A 26,295-nucleotide genomic window follows, 5' to 3' on the forward strand; every position below is an offset into this window, starting at 1 on the left:
ACTCGCGTCTGTCAGACGCGAGTGAGGAAAAACCGATCACCAGCTCTTCCTATTTACATTGTGATCAGCTGTGATTGGACATGGCTGATCACGTGGTAAAGAGTCTCCATCAGAGACTCTTTACCTAGATCCGAGTTGCGGTGTGCCAGACTGACACACCGCAACAACGATCGCCGCGATGCGCGCCCCCGGGGGTGCGCAGCGGCTTAATATCCTGATCACATCATATGATGTCCGGTCAGGATATTGAAACCACTTTGTCATTTTGCTATATGGCGGGCGGCAAGTGGTTAAGGTTTACTCATATTCATCACAACATCTCTTTGGGTTTATTATTTTTTAGTTCTACATTATACAGCACACCATTATTTGGTGGTTCTGTTTTTTGGTATTATATTTTTTTTTGGTATATGTTCTCTCTCTCTCTCTCTCTCTCTCTCTCTCTCTCTCGTTTTTTCAGCTAATACACCTCATATCATTATAGCAATCACCACTATTCATCACTTCACTTCACTCACTCACTCACTCACAGGTATAGGCTTATCTCATTAATTGTTTCTTTTCACATCGTTTTATTTTCATACTCTTGCAGAGGAGTGTGGACTGTTTAACATAAACTACATTCACATGGTCGCCTGGTCTTCACCTGTTTGCTGTCTCTGGTTTGGATGGAACTCCCCACCTCAGCGCCGAGGGACATGATCATCCTTGTCCCGTCTTCCCTTGGATCCAAGTTTGGGTGCCACCTTTGGGTCGTATTGTAAGTTACACACCTTTATTTTGAGAGATTGTTTCCCATTTAAAGAACATCCTCTATTTATAGATAATATTAATTTAATTTCAGAGCATTTTAGTCCTGATGATTGGCATGAGCCATGAAACATGCGTTGAGTTACACTGAGTTACATTGAACTGATTGTCTAGACAAGTTTGGCTCACCATGAGCAATCGATTATATTCACTGAATTTTTACAAATGGATGAGTGTTTTTATGTAACTGTAATGCTGATTATGTGTTACCTTATTCTGTATAACAATTATATATTTATACAAGTGTATCATAGTATATTGTGTCCTATATTTACAGATTGACATTCTCTATAACGTGACTTGTTATTATTAATAAACAATTTTATAAATGATTTGAATAAGGTATCCATTCAGTGACCTGCCTCACTCAAAGTCCCATTCCTTTCTTTTTTCTGCTGTTCTACTTTAAGGAACTATTAAACTACTCTAAAAAAAAATGACATATTAATCCAACGTCTAGCTTGTTCCAGGTCAGTTTCTAAAGCCAGACACTCAGGTGCTTTAGTCAGATGTTCAAACTTTCCTTATGTGTGGTGAGCAATTCTGTTTCCTGAATTTATACTGCATACTGCTCACTTGGCTTGATACATCAGCAATAAGATTAAAGGCAGGTTTTATTCGCGTACCCTCAAGCAACCTAGACGCAGTAGGAATATCTCAAGTCCTGTAGACCCAATTATTGTCTTAGGCAGGCCATTCTTTATACATTTTTTTGTTCAACCAGTGGGTTGAAAAAAAAAAAGTGCCGATTCCCCCTTCTACACATTCGATGTAGATTGGGGAATCAATCTTGCAGTAATTTTGTGTTCTCACCGCAGGGAGCCTTCCCTGTGGTGAGAACACAATGATCAGATGGATCTAAATTTGGCTGGATCGAAGTTACACATATATTAAAGTTTACTCTCCCCTTCCCCCTGCTCTCAGTCTTATGCTAATCTATCCATGCTCCAAAATATATCACTAACTAGACTGCACAGTTGCAATCTTAATCATTCCTATAGAGAAGATTGGGTTATGAACTTGGACTCCAGACTCTCTACAGAAATTAGTTAGATTGCAGAGTGCATATGTGGGCTCCGCTCTGAAGATTCTGATAAGCAGCTGTGAGTTTCGGAGGGTGTAATGGCAGCTCTTTAGGCACATGGAATGGAAGATATAGGAAACAGATATTTTCAAAGGTTATTATGGTTCCTGGATATAATAAAACTGCTAATGGGTTTTAAGAGTACAGTCATCCAACAAACTAAGTTGGATTGTGTAGAGTTGGCACAGTCAGGTGTTAGATAATACCTTTTTGTAAACTTTCTACCTCTTTACTAAACCATGGGTCTTTTGATAAAAGTTAAACTTTTGGTAAATAGGGCAAGCAGCAAACTCACCACATGACAGTGTTTGGTGCTTGGGCAACTTCAGTTGTTAGGTTGTTTGTAAGCATGTATATATCTAAGCCTATTAAAATATCAAAATTTAGCACATTGATGTGGAGAGAAAGTGACATACAGGTACCATCTGGCACCCAGTGATGACTACACTACAGGGGTAGCTTACTCTAAGTTGGGCAATGTACAAATGATTTTCAAAGTACACTCTGTAACCTTATATGTACTCAGATACAATAATTAGACAAAACCTTATTTTCATTAGGGAATGCATATTTTAAAAAACAGTTTGTATAGGTCTTTGAATATGTCCAGCATTCCAAAGATACAGACATAAAATATACATCCTTTTGCAATGCGTATAGCACAAACGTTGACAGATTTATACACATAAAATTATTTTCTTAAAAAAAATCCAAGAAAGTTTATTAATGACAAGTAGAGCATCAACCATTATACAACCAGATTTAACATAAAAAAACATCATACTTGAAGTTCCAGCAGAATATAAAATCCTTCCAAGAAACATGGCTTCACGTTTCTGCCACTGAACAAGAGGAATTAAGGACTAGTAGCTGGCAGGCTTCTCTGTGGTATCCTAAATCTCCTGATCTATTATTTATGGCTTGTGGAGAGTCTATGATGCACATCTACGTCAAATGGACAAAAGGGAAGCTAGATGGAATGATATGCAGCCAGAGAGTGAGAAATTAGAAACAAAAGCAATAGCAAAATAGAAATAATTTACATGTGAACAAGCACAGAAAAAGTCTAGCAACTAAGTCACATGAATATGCATATACTGTATATAGAATTTAGAAAAATGTGAAAAAATATCTTGAAACGGCTCTAAATATTGTACTCAGAGAATTGTTAGCTAATCTATACAATATTAAAACAAGTTTCAGAATTCCAAGTTCCAGCAAGTGAAGACTCCCCCAAAAGTCAACTACTACAAATAAACCAACCTCCACCAATGAAGCCAATCCGCGTATAGTGTCAGTCAACTAATTCTGAGAATACGACATATAGATTTTATTTCTTAGCATGCTAGAAGTCTGCGGTTGCTCTGATAACAGGTTATTTTTAATCGCACAAACCTATGTGGGTGTATAGGGAAACAATATACTGAACTAAAAACAAAACATATTTCTCTGTAGAGAGATTGTGAGTCCACATGTTAAGGAGAGAGGGTAAAATGACTCATACATAAGAAAATGTGTGATATAGAGAATAGCAGGAAGGCAAAGCAACAAGGAAACCAATTATGAATTTGATATTTTTTGAATCAGAGAGGGAAAAGAAGGTGCCAAAATGACAGTGAATACAAAATGTATTTGGGAAACCAGAGCTGCGGTGCCAGTACGACAGAAAAACCCTGTGCATACATTATTACTGGTTACAAAAGCCTCTGAGGGTCAGGGCATAGGAAAAGCAAACTGATAGCAGTTCATTTTCTTCATTTGGTGTGACAGACTATTCCTAGGCTCAGAAGAATATACTTACATATGTATTGCAAGAGCCAAACCAATCACCTTCTTTTGAATTTCAAGTCAGAGGTGCATGCAAATCTATTGCAAACCCCTCTGGTTCCCAGTGAGTTAAGAAGAGAAATCCTGACACCCCAAATGATAGAGAGCCCAGCAAAAGACTCTTTCCTGAGCGAGGCTTTGTAGCAGCACATCCTGAGTAGAAGGTAAGAAGTGGAGAGATTGTTTCTTGTGTGTTGGATCCCTCATGAGCACTTCCAGACACAAATAGCCAGACTTCCCCCAAAGAACATGTAGAGAAGGTTCTTTACTTCATGCGTGATCTCAAAACCAAAACCCTCTCCAATCACTACATGCCACGATGAGCCAAACTTCTTGTCCATAGTCTCTTTTATCATCTTTGCTGCGCTCTGAGAAATAAAAATTCAGAATGTTAGAAAAACCTATATGGGGTATATATAGCAGTGAATATAATGTTTATCAAATGTTTACAGATAGTTAATCATTTCCTGCAATTTTTTTTTTCTTTTGCAAAATTTCTTTTTATTGTTTTATGCTTAGCACAAAAAACAAAAACACAAGTAACAAAAATTAATGCCACACCGGACAGTTGAAAACCATCCAACCCCCCAACCCCCCCCAAGTCCAGGCTCAACACCCTGCAAGCAACTCCACCTCCCCGGAAGTAAGTCCCCGTTAAGGGGTAGGAGCAACAAAGTCAAATCGTATACAGAAAGAATTGCAGTCCCCGAAGCATTAGCGCATATAATTACATATTCTTGTACAAATTATGCAGCAGTCCGACTTAAAGCAGACCCCAGGGTTAAGAAAAAGGACTCCAAAACAAGGTATACTCATATACTTCACCACCCAACTAGCTTTCACCTGAGCATAAATGCCGTGAGAACTTTATGCGACAGAAACAGGACTACCTAACCAGATCTTCCAGACTTTTTCAAACTTCCGAGGACAACCCCTGATCAGGTACAAGGCTTTATAGAACGGAATCACTTTATTCACAAGCCCCTTCCAGTAAGATAAGGAGGGTGTCGTATTTTTTTTCTAATAGAGGATTATCGCTTTGCAAGCATAAAATAGTAGCAGGCTAAGCAAAGTGCGCTGAGACCTAGTAGGCACCAGGCCCTCCACTAGACCAAGTAGGCAGATCGCCACTGTCATAGGCACAGGCAAAGAGGTGATCTCAACAATGCAGCGCACAATGGCAGACCAGTACTCCTGAACCACAGGACAATGCCAAAAGATGTGATTAAAGTTTGCCGGAGAATGTGAGTAGCGTCAACACTCCGCTGAGGCCCCCGGAGTAAATTCTAGATCGCTTTGCTTTCTAGATCGCTTTGCTGGAGTATATTATATCCTATGTAGGTATTTAAAGTGAATTATCCGGTTTCCTGCTGATACTCAATGAGTGAAAGGGAAGCTCCACATATCATTCCAGATTTCCCCTCCCAAGTCTGGAACCTCCTCAACCCATTGTTCCCTACACCTGGTTACCGAGGGGGGAGGGACAGAGAAAAGTTCTTTACACAATTCTGATAACAGCTTTTTCATGGACTCGTCCAGTAGGACATTCTCCAAACTTGAAGACCGAATTTCCACTCTTGCGGAGCCAGATTGGGAGATAAATGCATGTTGCAATTGGAAGTAGTGTAAGAGATAGGGGTTAGGTAGGTTAAACCTCTATTTTAGGTCTGCAAAGTTTTAATCCCCTTTGTTGCCCATATAATACAATCGGGTATAGAGAGAAAATTAGGGAATTAGAGAAACGGTTAGTGATCCACAGCAGCGAGGCCGGTGGTAGGGAACCAGAAGCAGGTGCCAGTAACTCCTGAACACAGTCCCATGCTTTAATTGTAGCCTGCATTGTCCCTGTTAGGGGAAATTTAGCCCCAGAGTCTCTATACAATAGGAGGCGCAGACTCTCAAATGAGCCCAGCACTGCTACCTCCAATACTGTGGCAGAATCCCTGTCAACCCCAAAAAGCCATCTACATGCAAAAACACCCTGTCCAGCCAAAAAGTATTTATAGAGATCAAGGAATGCTAAAAATTTCCTGTAATTTAAAAACACATGCACCATGCCCCTATAGCATGTGTGTGATATGGGTTTGTCATTTAAATCTAAAATGGTTAAAATCACAGTATTCAAGTATAACTAAAGGCAAACTTTTTTTTACTTTTGGATAGAGTGGAGAGGGATTAGAACACCTGTCATTTTTTATTGCGGTCTGTGCCCCCATTGAGAAGATAAAACTCCTCTATTTGTCCTTTGTATCATTATCAATGAAAGTGAAAGTAAAAGAAAATTCTAAATTTTGTGTTCTCTCCTGAAAAGTAATAGGGGAAATCTTCCAATAGGGTAGTAGTTCTGGTGAGCTGGGGGTCCCCAAAAGAATTCCCTTCATTTTCAGGGATTTCCTCTCCTGTTCCTGTTTGGCTATGGGGCAGGAATTGAAGGGAAATCTCTACAATGCTGCAATGGGACACAGATGATGAAAAAAAAAAAAAAAATCTCACAGGGGTTATAACCATCCCTTGCTCTATCCAAAATGAAAAAAAAAGGTTTTGCCTATAGTTCTACTTTAAGGTTTTTTCTGTAGTGTTAATAATTTTATAAATGCTTTCTGTATATATATATATAAATATATATATATATATATATATATATATATATATATATATATATATATATACACACACATACACATACATACATACATACATATACACAGTGGGGACAGAAAGTATTCAGACCCCATTTAAATTTGTCACTCTTTGTTATATTGCAGCCATTTGCTAAAATCATTTAAGTTCATATTATTTTCTCATTAACGTACACACAGCACCCCATAGTGACAGAAAAACACAGAATTGTTGACATTTTTGCAGATTTATTAAAAAAGAAAAACTGAAATATCACATGGTCCTAAGTATTCAGACCCTTTGCTGTGACACTCATATATTTAACTCAGGTGCTGTCCATTTCTTCTGATCATCCTTGAGATGGTTCTACACCTTCATTTGAGTCCAGCTGTGTTTGATTATACTGATTGGACTTGATTAGGAAAGCCACACACCTGTCTATATAAGACCTTACAGCTCACAGTGCATGTCAGAGCAAATGAGAATCATGAGGTCAAAAAGAACTGCCTGAAGAGCTCAGACAGAATTGTGGCAAGGTACAGATCTGGCCAAGGTTACAAAAAAATTTCTGCTGCACTTAAGGTTCCTAAGAGCACAGTGGCCTCCATAATCCTTAAATGGAAGATGTTTGGGATGACCAGAACCCTTCCTAGAGCTGGCCGTCCGGCCAAACTGAGCTATCGGGGGATAAGAGCCTTGGTGAGAGAGGTAAAGAAGAACCCAAAGATCATTGTGGCTGAGCTCCAGAGATGCAGTAGGGAGATAAGAAAAAGTTGTAGAGAGTCAACCACCACTGCAGCCCTCCACCAGTCGGGGCTTTATGGCAGAGTGGCCCGACGGAAGCCTCTCCTCAGTGCAAGACACATGAAAGCCCGCATGGAGTTTGCTAAAAAAACACCTGAAGGACTCCAAGATGGTGAGAAATAAGAATCTTTGCTCCGATGAGACCAAGATAGAACTTTTAGGCCTTAATTCTAAGTGGTATGTGTGGAGAAAACCAGGCACTGCTCATCACCTGTCCAATACAGTCCCAACAGTGAAGCATGGTGGTGGCAGCATCAAGCTGTGGGGGTGTTTTTCAGCTGCAGGGACAGGACGATTGGTTGCAATCGAGGGAAAGGTGAATGCGGCCAAGTACAGGAATATCCTAGACGAAAACCTTCTCCAGAGTGCTCAGGACCTCAGACTGGGCCAAAGGTTTACCTTCCAACAAGACAATGACCCTAAGCACACAGCTAAAATAACGAAGAAGTGGCTTCACAAAAACTCTGTGACTGTTTTTGAATGCCCCAGCCAGAGCCCTGACTTAAACCCAATTGAGCATCTCTGGAGAGACCTAAAAATGGCTGTCCACCAACGTTTATCATCCAACCTGACAGAACTGAAGAGGATCTGCAACGAGGAATGGCAGAGGATCCCGAAATCCAGGTGTTAAAAACTTGTTGCATCTTTCCCAAAATGACTCATGGCTGTATTAGATCAAAAGGGTGCTTCTAATAAATATTGAGCAAAGGGTCTGAATACTTAGGACCATGTGATATTTCAGTTTTTCTTTTTTAATAAATCTGCAAAAATGTCAACAATTCTGTGTTTTTCTGTCAATATGGGGTGCTGTGTGTACATTAATGAGGAAAAAAATGAACTTAAATGATTTTAGCAAATGGCTGCAATATAACAAAGAGTGGAAAATTTAAGGGGGTCTGAATACTTTCCGCGTCCCCACTGTATATAATATATATCTGTATTTCACTCAGCATCGTTCAACCTTGCTGCTGAACTGGAATAAGATATTAACCAAACAGGGAGTGCATTTTTAATGAGTCAGCCCAGAGGCATAACTAGAACCTTCAGGGCCCCAGTGCAAGAAACCATGAAGAGATCCCCTTCCTTCCCTCTGAGCCTAGGGGCCTTTACTCCAATAGTGGGGCTCTTTTATTGCAGCAGGACCCTTTCACATATTCTGCAGCGGGCTCCCTTCCTGCTGTCTTGGGAAGGGTTGTCACCTTTTCTTCAAGTCAAACTTGAAGACTTTAGCAGCGCACAGCAATTTTTTTTGTAGTTTACGCTATACATATATTTTGTGATTAAATAACATTTCTAATCATATGGATTCAATCACAAGAGTCTCCCCTTACATCATAGTCCACAAAGTTCCCCCTTTACATCCTAATCTACAGAGTTTCCCTTTACTTCTGAACTTGCAGAGTTACCTTACACTGTAAGGGGGTACTCTGCAGACTCTGATGTAAGTGAGAACTCTGGGGACTCTAATTTAAGGGGAACACTGAGAACTCTGATGTAAGGGGAAATGCTACAGACTCCGATAACCAGGGCCCCCACTTACATCAGTGCTCCCAGCATTCCCCTTTAACCAGGGTTCCACGAGCCAACCTTACATCAGTGTCCACAGAGTTCTCCCTTACATCAGAGTGTGTAGAATTTCCACTTACACTGTAAGGGGGATCTCTGTGGACTCTGGAATGTAAAGGGAAACTCTGATGTAAAGGGTGGTCTGGGAACCCAGGTTTAACTTCTTCCCACCTGCGCTATAGACAAAAGACGGCTACAGCACGGGCTTCCAGTTCTGGAAGGGCGTCCATGAATGTCCTGCCAGAACCCCACCTCCCGCATGCCCCCTTCGGACACGGCTGATTACAGATCGCGTTAAAGGGCCAATTACAGCGGCCCTTTACCAAGTGATCAGCTGTGTTCAATCACATGTAAACAAATTTGCCAGTTATTAGCAGTCCTTTCCTCCCACGCTGTGTCTGTGTGAGGAAAGGAAACTGTTTTTTTTTTAAGCTTTAATAGATATTAGGGTCAATCAATGCATGCCAGTGCATATACATTGTAAAAGCAATGTATAAATAGCAGCAGTTCACATTGGTGCTTTATGGTGTTGTATGGTGATGTATGCTGTCCTGCACTTAAAAAAATAAAAGCAGCAATGCAGTGCATGTTAAAACCTAAAATAACGCACGCGTGTTCACCTGTGCTCCTAGCGCACATTGTAGTGTGAACTGCCCCTTATTAACATTATTTAGAAGTGCTACTTTATTTTACCAAGGTATCCTGTTGTGCATGTTATATTTACTGGAATTTATACAGATCAATGTATTTATTAAAACCAGCTATCAGGGGGTAGACAAAAACTACACCGTTCATCATATAATGCACTCCATGGGTTATTTGCTATGTTATAACCTTGAGTTGTCTGCACAGCATATAGACAATTTTATATAACAAGCCACACAGTTCAAAGGTAAGGATACAGAAAATTAAGTGTGAAAAGAGGAATAAAAATACTCCCTGCTGATAGATAGAGTTGAATAACACAAGTGGAAAACAAAAACTAAAGCACAATTATGATTTGTAAAAGCACTGCTTTTTGGTGAACTAGTGTCTAGCCATTCTTATTTCAATAACCACATTTCACACACATAGGTTGGACTTGATGGACTTGTGTCTTCTTTCAACCTTACCTACTATGTAACTTCGTATCCGGGCCAATTCTAACACTTCACTCCAACATGTTAAAATCTACTTTTTTACTTTTTTTTGGGTGTTGCAATTTTTTATGTCACACAGTATTTGCGCAGTAGTCTTTCAAACACAATTTTTTTGGAAGGTGCAGGCATCATCTCAGTATAACTACTGAAACCCGAGGATATCCATGGACGTCCTACGAGTGGCAAGTAGTTAAGCCTATTCTAAATAAATTGTATCTAAACAGCCCAGCGCCCAGAAGATCAAAGCTGACAATAAATCTGTCAAGAAGAGAACTAATATTCTTAGTATCCTCAGCAGCCCTCTCAATAGTAGTATATACAGCTTTAGAGATAACTAAGCTGGGCCAATCTAAAGTAAAAAAACATGTTTTTTTCCTGGAGTTTGGCTTTAAAAAGGGATCTTTGAGTATCCCTAAGCTGTGACGCGTATGTTGACTATACCTCGTTATTACTTGCAAACTTTTCACAGGCTGTAACACAAAGCTCCATGGTTTCTACACGCATTTCTTCTGGCATGTCCGTGTGCTGCAGAGAGGAAACAATGCTGTTAGAACAGGTTTTTGGCAATAGAACCCTTTGTATTACACACTAAAGCACATCCTTGAAAAAACAACACTCCAACTGAAGAAAAAAAAAAAAAACTAAAATTGAAGGCACCTGCCATTTTAATCTCCAAAACACTGACCAACTTTCATGGTCTGATCACATTGTATAATTTTTTTTTCTTTATTTTGGTCTGAGTAGGTAAGAGTTTAAAGCACTATCAGGTTTTTACGAAGTCTGTGCCTCTGCTAGGTAGATTCACCTTTATTTGTCCTTGTGACCATTGTCACTAAGAAAGAAAGCAATTGGATTTCACAATTGTCACAAAACCAAGAAAAGAGGAGAGAAGAGGGTAAAAATTGTCTAAGGCAGGCCATAGACAGTGCAAATTTGCACGATTCCCCCATCAACACAGACAGTGCTGACAGGGGAACCCCTCCTGCCGAGGAATTGTCTGCTCCTGGCAGGGGAAGTCGTCTCCGCCTGGAGAAGACGGTGATTATTGCTAGCGGCTATAACAGCCACTAGCGATAATCGCAAGCGAATCCGGCAGGCTGGTCGTACCTAAGTTGATTGATCGATCGAACTTAGTACATTCAGCCTGCCCACACATGGTTCGAATCTCGGCTATGCTGACCAACCAGAAAAGGAAATAATGATGGCATCCAACGGTACTAATAAATATAGTATCTCCCATTTTGATTTGAACTCTGCAATACCCCGGAGAGGGCCTTCTGGCAATCCAATGCTTGTACCCTCATGTTCCAGACAGAGAGAATGTTCCTCTACAAAAGATCTGGAGTGAAACTGCACATAGGGAACCGCTTCAATGTAGATACCATTTTCTCATGCAGAGACGTATCGAAGGATACCCTTTGCTTCATATATTTCGCTTTAAGCCTGTATCCGACTGCTCCCTGAGCAAAGATCATTGAGGTATACTAAGAGTGACACCCCCTGCGTCTTCAGCAAGACCAGCACTGGGGCTAGGAGCTTTGTGAACCCTCGGGGGGCTGTGGCGAGCCCGAAGGGCAGTGCCATAAAACGAACACAGAGTTAGGTACCTGGTAACTTTTTCTAGGAAGTCTTCCAGGGCAGCATCCGATATATAGATAGGCTCCTCCTCCCTGAAACAGGAAACACATTAGTCCACCATTATAAATTCGTTCGTCTTACCTGTGTGCCTCAGTTAATATTAAAGCCCCGAAGGAACCCACAATACCTGGTACTATCGCTTAGGGTGGGAACTAGTGCTGCTCTAGAAGGCTTCCTAGAAAATGAGTTACCAGGTACCCAACTCTATTTTCACAAATGGTCTTCCAGGGCAGCATCCGAGAGGATGTATCAAGCAATACTTACTAGGGCAGGGATAAGGTCTGGAGCACCTTACGACCAAAATGTCTGGACTTGGCTGGACAGCTGGTCGATACGGTAGTGCCATGTGAAGGTACTGAAGCTCGACCATGTCGCTGCTCTGCTGATCTGCTCCGGAATTGCCCCTGCCTTCTTTGTGACCGAGGATGCCCAAGCTCTGGTTGAATGGGCTTTGATCCCGCTTGGAGGGGCAAGGCTGTGTGTATCATCTGTATGGCAAGTTGTATCCATCTGCTTATCGTGTTTTTTGATGCCCGTTTTCCCTTATTGACTCCTGCGTAGAGGAAGAATAATGAGGTAGTTCATCGCCAGTCCTTCATTCTCTCGAGATAAGCTATGAGTATTTTTCTTACATCTAGCTTGTTGTATGTGTCTCTTTTCTTGCTATTCATTGATTTGAAAGAGATGGGATAACCACATTTTGAGTCCTGTGGAAGGTTGAAGAGACTTTTGGTAGAAAGGCTGGGACGATTTTGTCTGTTTGTATAAAGCAGTATGGTTCCATCATGAAAAGTGCTTGAATTTCGCTCACTCTTCTGGCCGATACTAGGGCCACTAGAAGTGTGGTTTTTAGAGTAAGATTTTTATCTGAGCTTTCTTCCAATGGTTCAAAGGGGAGAGAGAAAAATCATCTGAGCACCATGGAAAGATCCCACATTGGAGTTCTGCCCAATTTCGCAGGTCTAGCTCTATTTAATGAGATTAGAAATCTCTTTATGAGTGGATCCTCTGCTAGTCTGGTGTTCAGAAAAGGAGGAGAGTGCTGCCACCTGTACCTTTTAGTGTGCTCTGAGAGATGTTCTTGCCTGCTCCTTCCTGCAGGAAATCCAGAATTGACAGGATGATTCCTCTGCCGGAATGCTGTTTGTTTTTATGCCAGCAGACAAACTTTTTCCACACTTTCTCATAGATGGCTCTAGTCACAGGTTTTATGCTGTTTTTATGCTGGGATTTTGTTCCTCCTTGCCTGTTTATGTATGTCACCGTCGTGACGTTGTCTGATTGGATCCTTACGTCTCTGCCCTGTATAGCTGCCTGGAAAGCTTTTAGTGCATCTTCCACGGCCTTTAGTTACCTCATATTTGATGAGGCTTGGGACCATCTGGGGTTCCATTTCCCATGTACAAAGATCCCCCATGTGCGCTCCCCACCCTAGGGTACTGGCGTCTGTGGTGATCCTGATAGGGTTGGTTTAAGTCCATCTGCCCCCTTGATATAGCGGAGCGGATTGAGCCACCACTAAAGTGTTTATTTGACCAACTGCGGGACAGAAATGGACGTCTCTAGGGATGAGTGGTCGCCATCCCACTGGGACAGAATATAATTCTGTAAAGGCCTCGTGTGGATTTGTGCGCAGGTGATGGCTGGGATCGAAGCCCTCATCAGTCCATACCACTGCCATTCGTCGCCTGATTGTGATGGAATTGGCCCTCATCAGAGAGGCTATAGCCTGCGTGATTTTCTCGCTCTTTTTCTCTGTCAGGAAGATTTTGGTTAATCTGGCGTCCAGCACATAACCCAAGTACACTACCCTCTGGCTTGGGATCAGCTGCGATTTTTCTGTACTCGCCATCCACCCCAGGTTTTGTAGCTAGGATATACTTGTGCGAAGGTTGATTTCTAGGGTCTCCGCAAAGAACAGTAGATCGTCCAGGTATGGTATCACGCTTAAGTCTTGTTGTCTTAGGCCTTTTAGAGCTTCTGCCATTTTCATTGAAAAGATCCTGGGCACAGAAGAGATGCCAAAAGGCAAAGACGTGTACTGCAGGTGCAGGGTGGCCGCCGGTCGCGAACCTTAGGAATCTTTGATGACTTTCCTTTATGGGAACATGGAGGTAAGCATCTTGTAAGTCTATTGTAGCCATGAGTATCCCTGATGGTAGGATATTCCTGACTGAGTAGATGGACTCCATCCTGAATCTCTTATATTTTATTCTCCTGTTGAGCAGTTTGAGGTTCAGTATGAGCCTGAGCTTGCCTGATGGTTTTTTCTTTGCAAAGATATGTGAGTAAAACCCTGTTTTATCCTCTTTTTGCGGGACATGACAGATCACTTTCTGGGTCAACCGGATTTCCAGGGACTCTAGAAAGGCCTTTGCCTGGTTATCGGCCCTTTGGAGGATGGTTGGGGGGCAGGCGGAAAATTCTATTGTTTTTTTGTAGCTTCCCTCCACTGGTGGGCAAAGGCTGCCAGTCTGCCCCCCACCTGAAGACCGTCATTGTTTTTTGTTCTTTGAATTGGCAGGCTTGGGGATGATTTCTCCCTTGCCTTTGTTTTGCTGTCCCAAGCACTTTTTTGCACTCGGCTTGTGAATTTTTTGAATTGAAGAAAGGGCGTCTTCCCCTGCTTCTTTTTAGCCTGGGGGAACCCTTTGTTCTTTGCTGCGGTCCTGTCTAGTACTGTTTCTAGGTCAGGCCCGAACAGCAGATCTCCTGTGAATGGGATTCCGCACAGCCTGTTCTTGGAAGCGATATCCCCTTCCCATGATTTTAGCCACAGGGCTCTTTGGGCCGAATTTACTAAGGCCGCGGCCCTTGAAGATATTCTTACGGTTTTCGGCCGAGGCATCTGCTAGGAAACCTGCCACTCTGGTTAGCGTGGGGATAGTTCTTACTAACTTCCCCCTTGGCGTGTCACCTTCCAGTAACTCTTGCAGTTGAGTCAACCATATTAGTAAGGTGCAGGTGGAAGCTATTGTGGGTTCAGGTTTGATGCCCCAGCTTCCCAAGCCCTCTTCAGTAGGGCTTCCATCTTCTTATCCATGGGGTCGTTTAAGGTAAATGGAGTTTTTCTACTGCAAATTGCACAAACCTTTGAGCCTGGAAAAACTGGCACATTAAGATATACATCATTGAGGACTATGGACACCCAAAATCTATCTCTTACAGAGAGGCCATCACTGATCGGACTGATCCCCTCTGAAACAGAGGGACATTTAGAAATTTGTCTAGTGCCTTGAGATCTAAGATAGACCTCATGTCCCTGTTTGGTTTTGGGGCTGCTACCAGTTGAGTGTTTTACAATAATGAACCCATAATTTCTGCTCCGAGAGCAAATACAAGGCAAAAGGATGCTCTCAAAACACAGCAGTCTTAGAAGCCTCCCTCACTCAAGAGGAGAAAAGCTTCCAGCACCTGGTATTCCCAGGCAGTCTCCCATCCAGGAACTAACCAGCCCCGATCCTGTTTAGGCTCCGAGATCAGGTGCGTTCAGGGTGATGCAGCCACAGTCCATTGCAGCTGTCAATGTCGATGCTAAATTCTCCTAATGATATTCTATGCATCAGAAATTGCTGCAATGCCAGACAAACACAGTGGCTCAGATTTACCTGAGCCCACTGGTCTGTCGGGAGATGCAAACAGCAAAAGATTACCACCCGAGTCCACTGGACCTGAGGGTGGTGCACCTGCCTCCCCCTTTTGGGGCCATTTAAATCATATAACAAATAAATAATGTAGCAACTATATTGCCAAAACCTGACTATGCAGTCTTGCAGGGATGCAGGTCCACTGCCATGTTGGTCTATAGCTATGCAAACACGTAGGTATGCAAGCACGCAGAAATGCAGTTATACAAGTATGCCGTTAATGCAAGTATGCAGTTCATGCGGGTATGCAATTATACAAGGATGCAGTTCTACAATTATGCAGAAATTTAGATTCGCTGATAGCCGTAAAGGGGTGTAACAGAAAACAGTTGTACGAGCTCACCCGGGATTATGCAGACAAATGCAGTGTATAATCGTGTCCTGTCTGGTCATGCAGCTCCCCACAGGTAGTACTCACACATGATCATGGACTGCTACGTATCCGTGCTGTCCCTTAGGAATCTCACTGATCTTTCAGCCCACGTGTGACTTCAACCATAAGCAAAATGGTCATCCTTCTACTTCCTGCCTCCACTGCACAAAAGAAGGCTAGGTAATTTTTTCAAGGAAACACTGCAAATGTAAACTTACCATTCCCGCCGCAGGACTTTGAATCATAACAGGAGTCCAACCTTCACCCTTTAAGGCGGACTTTGTCATAAAAGACCTTCAAGGACTCGGTCCCCCTTAATCTGGGGTCCACTCCCCTGGACCGGTATAGCACCTTGCTGGAAAGCACCTTGGTCAGAACAAACACTGTACAAGGTTCCATTATGCAGGGTCCAGCGCTGTAAGGCTGCATTACAGGCAAACCTCAAGGATTCTCTCTCCTATCCAACGAGGCCCGGGTACTATCAATTTTAGCCAATCGCCCTTTGAATGGATCCGATTTCAGTACCTGATTCACAGAAGAACCGTTTCGGACCTCCAGGTACGCTCCAAGAGCACATCAGTGACCATCACCTTACAGACACTGGAGAAAAAAAAAAAACTGAGATACTTCCTGTACAGGAGGGGTTATATAGGGGAAAATTTCCTGTTTGATTGATCTGCCAGTGTTCATTCACTTATAGGTGGTGCATTGCCTACTCTGTGTCCTGTGATGCACGATAAAGAAACCTTATTTTAGATCCAAATATATCATCATTGGGTTTCTGTGCAATGCAGGCATATTATGCCTAGTGAAAGAGGCCAGAATATTGTTGTATCTATCTTTCTGAAAACATCACAGCATCCTGCTTTAGTACAATACTCAACAGCCCTCAATCATGATGCAAACAGTGGTCTGGCTCTTGGGAGGAATTATGCATATATCAATATGCCTTAAAAGAGAAGTATGGCCAAGTTCTTTTGGCCATACTTCTCTTCTGGGTCACAGGAGTGCACTTAGTTCTGCACTCCTGTGACCCAAATTCAGCCAACGGCAAACTAAAGCCCGCTGTCAGCTGCTCCAGGCTCTGTACAGATTTGGATTTTAATGTCTGGATCCATCTAGATGCCTGAGAAGCAGCTGGCTGAGAGCCTGAGCCAGCAATTACGTTAATTAGTTGGAATTATTTTGCACAGAAGCTTACTATGCTTTAATTAGTGTTCACCTGTTGCTTTTTCCCACCCTCATTTTAGGGAAGGTCACAGGTATAAATGTGTATGTTTAATGTGTATCGGAGAGTGCTATGAGCAAGGCTACACAGCTAAAACATGTTAACCTGTCCATTACTAGATTTTACTATGTAGCAATAAAGACTTTATGAGATGATGTAGACGATAACAAGCTGCCGGCTTTTTTTCATTGAATGGATGTTACATGTTACACTCGTATTTGGGGTGTAACATGTTCTTGTTCCACCCCTCACTTCCCCCTCCCAGTAAAACAACAGACAGGAGTTCCTATCCCCACGCCCTGCTGCTAGATTTTTAAAACAGTGCAGCTGTGAAAGGCTCCACCCGCAGGAATCTGTGAAAGAAAAAACGAAAAGTCTCATCTTCCGCTGTGGCAGATGAACTTGTAGTTTGAATGGACTGTGGGCACTCTGATCAGTACTGGGATTTTGATAGAAGTTTATACGAAGCAGTGAGAGGGCAAAAAAATAAAAATAAATAAATAAAAAGAACAATTGCGCTATGTGCGTGATAAATGTGAAAATATGTTTTTTTTTTTTAAAAGGGGGGCCGTGAAGGATATCCTGCAGCTAAGCACTATAATCCCGATATAGGGCACAAAAAGGTATAGATAAAGGTAAGAGTGCAGCGCCGGATAAATACTACAAGTGAGTATGATGTGTGTAATGATAATGTATACAGTATATTACCAGTATAACAATAGTGATCAATAATCTAGTGCAAAATGAAAAATCAAATGAAAAATAGTCCATATGTAATTACTCCATTGGCAGTAAACATGCATATAAAGACACAAAAAATTGGTGACAAAAAAATTCATAAATGAAAATATCCAAATGGAAGTTTTCCAATGCGTGACCCAGGGTCTATGTTTTCCACCACTTGTGCTGCCCGTTACCTTTCAATAAAAACAATGGAGGCTTACCAGAAAGCCTGCGACTGCCTTTACTCAGGGGGATCAAAACAGGCTTAGTAGAGCAACAGGAACACTGCTAGGAGCTCACAGACCTCCTACACAGGTGACCGGTCAGCATCAATGAAGATCATCTTCAATGGCACACTCCCAGGAGACAATCGCTATACACCAATGGATGTGCGCAACCACTGATGCGGCCTCACCACCCAGCCCCTGCCGGGTCTAACTGATCATTAGCGGCTTATTCGCCTGTATCCCTCCACTTCAGAAAAGAGTCCCTAGCAATTTGCAGACAAGATTCACAGATAATCCACTGGATGCTTATGCCTAACCCGTGGAAGCACACGCCCATTGGTGTATAGCGATTGTCACCTGGGAGTGCGCCATTGAAGATGATCTTCATTGATGCTGACCGGTCACCTGTGTAGGAGGTCTGTGAGATCCTAGCAGCATTCCTGTTGCTCTACTAAGCCTGTTTTGACCCCCCCCCCCCCAGTAAGGGCGGTCGCAAGCTTTCTGGTAAGCCTCCATTATTGAAAGGTGACGGGCAGTACAAATGGTGGAAAACATAGACCCTGGGTCACGCATTGGAAAACTTCCATTTGGATATTTTCATTTATGAATTATTTTTGTCACCAATTTTTTGTGTCTTTATATGCATGTTTACTGCCATGGAGTAATTACATATGGACTATTTTTCATTTGATTTTTCATTTTGCACTAGATTATTGATCACTATTGTTATACTGGTAATATACTGTATACATTATCATTACACACATCATACTCACTTGTAGTATTTATCCGGCGCTGCACTCTTATCTTTATCTAGTGAGAGGGCAAAAACATTTGAAGAGCCCACTGGCTCAGGTTAGGCTGCCTTTTGCACGTTTAGTGGGTGAATTTCAGCCTGGGAGAGTGGGCATTCCTGTACCTGAGTGCAGACTGCCCTGGGTAACATCCACATGGGATGCTGAGCTTTCATGACCGAAAGATCTGATATCCAACCAATAAAAGGGACAGGCCAGGGACTGTAAGGCCCCAGTCACACTTGCTAATGTTACCTGTGGAAGATTCAGCATGGATGCATGCAATTAGGTGTGAGATAAAAGCCCCACTGAAAGCAATGGGAGCCTGACAGCACCCACAGCCAGGACCTGTACACATCTAACTGATCATGCTAGGATTACCACCTGCAGATGATTTGCCCTGGATGCAGACAGTCTGAAGCTCACAGTCTGCAGTGTATAAAAACAAGAGAGAGCGCATATATATTTTTATATATTTTCAGAATCATGTCTACCACCCAGTGGACTTTTGGGAGAGCTGCAACACCTTAAGCGAGGAATATACATACAGACTGTTTACTGTTGGAATAGGTATAGTGGGGACAGCGCTTAACTTTGTTTGTTGTGTGTGTTTGGACCACAGTCTGCAGTGAAATCTGATTAAGTCCTGTCCACACCAGCAGCCATGCTTAACCCACAGCTGCTGGTGTATGCTGGGGAGGAACAGTGCGTGGTTTACTTTTTTGTATGACCTTTATTGAAATGCCAGTCAGTGACATTTCATTAAGTTTTACTGGCTATAGTGGGATGTGATGGGGTGGAAAAATGAAAAAAATATATGTGAAAACCTCTGCGCTACTAAAATGTGTATTATAGTGTAATGCTGCAAAATCTAATGGTGTACACAATTAGCCACAAAATAAATAAATAGCAAAGTGATTTCGCGCAGAACTCTTAAAATAATAACTCGTCACAGTAAGTAATCAAAAATACATGCGTGAACGTGTAATAACAAATGTGCAACTATCCATGAGGGCTCACAGTGAACCCAAAATGGTTATAAAAATGAAGCTATGGCAACAATAAATGGTAATAATAATGATAGTGACGTATAAAATAAACCACAAAAGTGGAGATGATTAAAGTTCATGCAGAAGAAGATACTGGAGTAAATTACATAAATGGGTTCACTCCAACAGTGAATAAAGTTCATGAATAAGCTGGATAGGTAAAGTAAATAGTGTGGGCAAAAGTAGATAGAGTCTATGTAGAAATGTGCTCCCAGTGCCCTTACCTCGAAGGACCTAGACAAAGGCCTTAGTAGTACAAGATGTTGGATGGCAGTGGGGACCATAGATCGCCTCAGGTGGATGGATATCCGTCAAAGTGCTGTGTCAGGCTTGCATCACGATCCAGACAACCATGCAGAGAAAGAGGAAAGACAGGGGGGGCCTCCAATGGTGTAGTATAAAAAAATCCAAGTTTATTGAGTAAAATGTACTGTACAGGGCATTTGCAAAAAAGCACAGTGCAAGACGGCGTTCCGCCGGCACCTTAAACGGAACTTCTGGTCCGCGATGTAAACAACCGGGTCACAGAGTAATACCTTCCGGTTGCGTCGGCTAGCATGGATCCTACGCGTTACGTCACGTGACCTTGTGAGATTCCTCAGGGAATCTCTTACTTCACCTATCCAGCTTATTCATGAACTTTATTCACCGTTGGAGTGAACCCATTGATGTAATTTACTCCAGTATCTTCTTCTGCATGAACTTTCATTATCATCTCCACTTTTGTGGTTTATTTTATACATCACTATCATTATTATTACCATTTATTTTTGCCATAGTTTCATTTTTAAAACCATTCTATGTTCATTGTGAGCCCTCACGGATAGTTGCACATTTGTTATTACACGTTCACGCATGTATTTTTGATTACTTACTGTGACAAGTTATTATTTTAAGAGTTCTGCGCGAAATCACTTTGCTATTTATGTGATGGGGTGGACTGCATCCCTCCAAGCTGCGCTTAAAAAAGTACTGCATGCTCTACTTTTTCAGGGCACACCACTGCAACATGGTGGAGTGAACTGATATGATTGGGAACAAGGTTTTTTACCTTGTCTTGTGTTGTCACTGCACTGGGAAATGTTGTCCGGCACAGTCCTTGTGTGGACTGGCCCTAACCAATTAGTGAACAGGAGGGGAGCCTGTACAACTGTGCAAGGCTGAAGTGAATCTGGATTTGAGCTTTAAATAGACCCCTTTGATAAATGTCAGCCTGAAAGCTCTTTTAGACTGAATCAAGTTAAAGCTATGCCTAGAGCATTTTCTGGGATTTGAAGGCCTCCCATAGCCCGTTAGTGAGGGACATGGTTTGTTTGGGCTGACTTGACCCAAACAAACTATGTCAAGTGTAACAAAAGCTGGCGTTCGGCTTTAAGAAAACTCATACATTAAAATTAAGACGGTAAATACCTTGAACAATGAAAGTCATGGGCAGGATATCACGCGCAACAACAATTTTCACCTATTTTGCAATTTTCCCTCAGGAACTGTGAGCACAGAGTACAACAAACATGATTACTAAATATTTTGCATTACCCGTATTAAAGGAAAGCTATGCATCCTCTTGTAATCAGCCTCATCCTTCTTGCCTTCTCCAGGATCGGCCATTCCTGTTTTTCTTTTATCGTTGCAGCACTCACTGTATACCTTTAAGTTGTAGAAAACAGAATATATAGCATAGAGAGGATATTAAAGAACCAGCAGTGATAACGGCTTGTTTTCATTTCCTAAAGAGGCACAAAATGTTCAACATATTTCAAGCTAAACACAGTCTCCCAGGTTCTTTCACCTACATTTAATCACAAAAGATGCACTGATGTTGATATCAAACATTGCTGCAAGTCCTGAGCACAATGGAAGAACAAAAGGAATCAAAAAGGTACAGATGCTTGCTGCTCAATGTATGAACTTCAGGGCCACCACTGTGCTGTTTAAATTTGTTTTTACTTGCAAACAATGGCAGGCTAAACATTAAAGAGCACAGCTCTTCTTTGTATCACCAGGGCAACGGCAGGTAGGATTGCGTCCGAAGGATAACGAAAAAAAAAAACAAAAAAAAAGAAACTACATTTTATAGGACATTGCATCAGTTTTGCGTATTATACCAACACATACCTAAAGACATCACTCAATTATAATTTTTTCAGTTTGATTGATGGCTGCAAACTTCTCCTAGGTAATATGCCAGCAATAGTAAGACTTTGGATACAAAGAGTATACAGTTATTAAAGATAAGAATGTATGGTAAAATACGTTTTGATCATAGTCCCTCGGGTTATTTAATACAATAAAACAAACTAGAGATGCTGGAGCCTATGCTCGGCTTTGCAGGTTATGCAGGTTAGAACTGGCTCTTATCAAATGGATCCAGGCTGCTTCAAGAAACACAAAGTGGAGGAATAGTCCCAACAGGAGTGGGACACACCCAACATGAGAGGTTCATTTTAAGAGAAGAAACAAAGCCCCAAATTATCAGTTCAAAAATCTATATATCCTTTATTTTTGATAATGAAGTCACAAACAGTAAAAAAGCATTATCCAATGCTTTTTGTGGGTGAAAATCCCCATCAGGGCTGGAGCTCTGTTGCCAGAGTTCCTGATATGGACTGAGGTGTTTCTTAAGCGGGTGTCTTAAACTGAAATTTTGGGGAGCTCTGTGGCTGGGTAATGGCGTTACCACGTTTCTCTACTGGTTGTGACCTTATTATCAAGAATAAGGCCTCATGCACACTGGAACGTTATAACATTATAAAAATGAGTTTTCGCAATACCGTTTCTTTCCAAATTGATCAAAAACGTTAAAAAACGCTGGTGAGCCCCGTTTTTGAGCGTTTATTGGCGTTTGACGTTAGAGCATTATTACAGCTGGAAAATGCCTCTCGGAACCCAGTAGTTTTTGGGTTTTTTTCCAGTCGAAAAACGCCCCAGCCAAAAACAATTGATGACAGCCTATGTGTGCATGGACACATAGGATAACATGCTGGAGAGTTTATTGACTGTAGAAAAAAAAAGCCAAAAACAGCAGCTGTAAAAACGTCCAAAAACATCCAGTGTGCATGAAGCCTAAAGGTTATATGAAATTTGAACAAATCATTCAGCACCTTGTTTCTTCTCTTTACATGAACGTCATATTATTCAACTAATCTGCACACAACCAGGTAACTACTTAGATGTCTATGGTGCACTGCAGACATCTTGGGCCACCAATGTTGTGAGGAAGAGTTATTAATCTAGGTTGTAATGTCACCCAATATTCTACAGTTCTCCATTTAAGTTTGAGGATAACAACAACAGACAGTGCATTCAGACCCACTTCAATTTTTTTTTTTTCTCATTAATCTACACTCAGTACCCCATAATTACAAAGCAAAAAAGAAAAAACTGAAATATCACATTGGCATAAGTATTCAGACCCTTTGCAACAACACTTTAAATTTAGCTCAGGTGCCTCCTATTTCTCTTGGTCATTGTTGAGGTGTTTCTACACCTTGATTGGAGTCCACCTGTGGTAGGTTATATTGACTGGACATGATTTGGAAAGGCACACACCTCTCTATAAAAGGCGTCACAGCTGACAATGCATACTGTAACAGATCTGGGGAAAGGCTACAAAAAATTTCTGGAGATTTGCTTGGGCGTGGCTACACATGGGGGAGGAAGCTGAGACCCGGGAATACTGACCTAAATACCCGAGATTCACAGCCAATCTCAGATCCATGGGACGGAGAGGATGTGGTATATCTAGCCACTCACCTGTTGTAGCCTCAGCGGCCGCTCAGCTACGGATACTGGGGTTCTTCCCCATCAGTGGCCGGACCCACGCCTCTATGTCCAAGATGGTGAAAGGACAAAAAAAAAACAAAAAACGCAGGATCCGCCGGCGTTTGCTCTCTCTTCCCGATCTCAAGCCCAGCGCCCTCTCCCTCAGCTCCTTCTGCTGATCTAGCTGGAGCGTATGCAGTGGATTCTACTCCTCTCCCACCTTTCTCCACCACTGCAGCTGCAGGTCAGGGCTCAGAAGAAGTAGACCTGCTAGGCTACCTCCATGCCCTGCCAAGCTGCAGTGACATGGAGGCTTTTGTTCAACACTTATAGCAAGGATATCGCAAGGAGCTCCAATCTATTAAATCACAGCTACAAGCAACAGGTTTAAAAAATGGCAGAGCTGGAACATTCTCTAGATGTTTTAACAGACTTTGTGCATTACCAGGATCAATGCTTAGATACATGTGATCATACATATATACATTGTTCCAGTTGTTTGGGAACCAGAATAATCACAATAGAAGGAATAATATTTGGAACCAGGGGTTTCCGGAGGCAACAGGAGCAGAAAAAAATGGGGTATGGCTGGAAAGTCCTCAAGATTTACGGTACCTTATCCCTATTTATTATTGGCAAAAGAAGAGGGGATAAAGAGCGGGGACTATAATGGTGCCTAAGAACAGTATATTTAACACAGAGAAATAAAGAATATAATATTTTATTGGTACAAAATAGTTAGTTTGTTCTTTTTTTTAAAACAGAGGGTACATATACATACAGGAGTGGTGACAATCATAGAGCAATTTATACATACAGAGATGGCCAAGAATGTTACAAGGCCAAATAGTGTAACAGGCAATATATCCCTACATGTTTCGCCAATACATTGGCTTCTTCAGGGGAAGTTATTTTGAGAACCTGTACATGTAAGTTGAATCTAAGAAAGACTACATTCAAATAATTATTACAAAAAATTGTTATCATGAAAAGAGAATCATAGCAGGGTTATTTGAACATAGAATCCAAAATTGAGAGCATGGCATGGCTTTAAAAAGCAACCCACAATGGATGATCTCCCACAAAATCCCTACTCCCCTAATACCTACCCGGAAGTCCCCAAAAGCGGACAGGACACCAAGTTCCTCTGGAGAATTAGCAACCAAATACCGCAACAAATTATGGCTGCAGAGGACAAATGAAGACCTAGCATAGGAAAAAAGAAAAAGGAATAATGTGGCTATATTACAAAGTGAAAAAATGGGATATACTATCCCAGAGAAATGGGCTAACACAGCCTCAATACTCACAACTCAAAGTTTAAAAAAACAATAAAGAAACAGGGGCGCCAATAGTTTTGATTCAATGGTAACCACAGCAAATGATAAGTCAAACACAGTAAAGTACTGGTAGACTAAAAGAAAGAAAAAGTAAAAAAGGAAATGAAAAAATACAAAAAACAAAATTAAAAATCAGAGTACTGTAATAAGAGCAGACCAGATCCCCATAACACTCACCCAATTATGAAAACGTGTGTGAAATGGGATCCTATATCAGGGTGAATTAAATACCCAGCTGGAGTGGAAACAGCCTGAGAGTGTCAGCAAAATGATCAAAGCCGCTTCTTGAAGTAGGTAGGGTCCCCTAAAAAGCAGGAGAAGGGATGATAGTATGAGTATAACAAAAAGAGAAACCAGCAGTGAGTGTCTATAAAAATAAAACATACCATTAAGCAATGACAGCGTCATAAGGCGCCCCTGGAGTCCAGCGAGATGAAGGCTGGACTGGGCTGGCTTTATAAGCCCCTCACCTGATCGGCGTACAGCGTCGCCGGCCAGGACTGGACAGAGTGACGTCTGCGCATGTGTCCGTAATGGCATCATGCCGTAACGGAATCAATTTTGGATTCTAATATGTTCAAATACCCTGCTATGATTATCTTTTCAAGATAACAATTTTTTGCAATAATTCTTTGAATGTTATATTTTGTGTCTCTTAGATTCAACTTACATGTACAGGTTCTCAATATCACTGAAGAAGCCAATGTATTGGCGAAACATGTAGGGATATATTGCCTGTTACACTAATTGGCCTTATAACATACTTGGCCATCTCTGTATGTATAACTTGCTCTATTATTGTCAACACTCCTGTATGTATATGTACCCTCTGTTTTTTTAAAAAACAAACTATTTTGTACCAATAAAATATAAAATATAATATTCTTTATTTCTTGGTGTTAAATATATTGTTCTTAGGCATCGTTATAATCCCCGCTCTCTATCCACTCTTGTTTTGCCAACAGGAGCAGAACACCTATCAACGGTCAAAAATAAAAAAAATTGGTCTCATTGCTTGAGATGCCAGATGCAAAAGGCCCTATTGATATCAAATGGGGCTACTATTCATTTACTACCGGACTTATGACGATTTACCCAAAAGCCCTGAAGCCTTTGCTTACAATGCTGCAAGATCACTGTATTTTCTATTGTTGAAACTTCCTATTCCAGTTACATATTAGGAAAAATGGTAAGTGGCTTATTATTCCTGGCTCATTTAATATCCCTGCAGTGCAGTCTGCTTTATGTCTGTTGGATCTCCCACCTATAGACTGGCCCTATACCTATTCATTATCTAGGGGGCTATAATTCCGTGGCCCTGCTACATCTTTTCAACATGAAAGTTCTGGAACCCTTTGGTTGGTGTTGTACTTTTTTTTTTGTGCTATATTTTTCTAAAGTAATACTTTTGGTTTCTTCTATATAAACATTAAAATGTTAATTAACTCAGTTTTTAACTGATGTAGAAATAGCAAAAGAACATATTAGGAGCACCACAGGATCAAATATAAGCAATTTTACAAGCTTACTTGTTGAAGACCACACTTATAATTAAGACTCAGGATGTACCCTGGAGATGCCTGATGGACAGTCTGACTTGAATGACCTCAAACCGCCTTACTTTACACAAACAATAGATTCATACATTTATTGTTAAGACTAAAT

General features: G+C 41.5%; 1 protein-coding gene across 3 annotated transcripts in view; it reads right to left on the bottom strand.

The window, feature by feature from the left end:
- Positions 1–2,585: 2,585 nt before the first annotated feature.
- The window catches only part of DNAL4 (dynein axonemal light chain 4), a 52,707-nt gene continuing 28,997 nt past the window's right edge, over positions 2,586–26,295 (bottom strand). Inside the window, exons 2-6 of one of the 3 annotated variants that reach the window (XM_073592537.1) lie at positions 24,808–24,934; positions 24,400–24,496; positions 21,065–21,175; positions 10,291–10,374; positions 2,586–4,089 (exon numbers count right to left, since the gene is read on the bottom strand). In XM_073592537.1, coding sequence (XP_073448638.1) covers positions 3,925–4,089; positions 10,291–10,374; positions 21,065–21,136 — 321 coding nt within the window. In that variant the 5' untranslated portion in view covers positions 21,137–21,175; positions 24,400–24,496; positions 24,808–24,934 and the 3' untranslated portion in view covers positions 2,586–3,924. The remainder of the gene's footprint in view (positions 4,090–10,290; positions 10,375–21,064; positions 21,176–24,399; positions 24,497–24,807; positions 24,935–26,295) is intronic. The other 2 variants (XM_073592538.1, XM_073592536.1) reach the window with 2 other exon arrangements.

The sequence above is a fragment of the Aquarana catesbeiana genome, linkage group LG07 (genome assembly GCF_042186555.1).
Source record: "Aquarana catesbeiana isolate 2022-GZ linkage group LG07, ASM4218655v1, whole genome shotgun sequence".
Taxonomy (NCBI): Eukaryota; Metazoa; Chordata; class Amphibia; order Anura; family Ranidae; genus Aquarana; species Aquarana catesbeiana.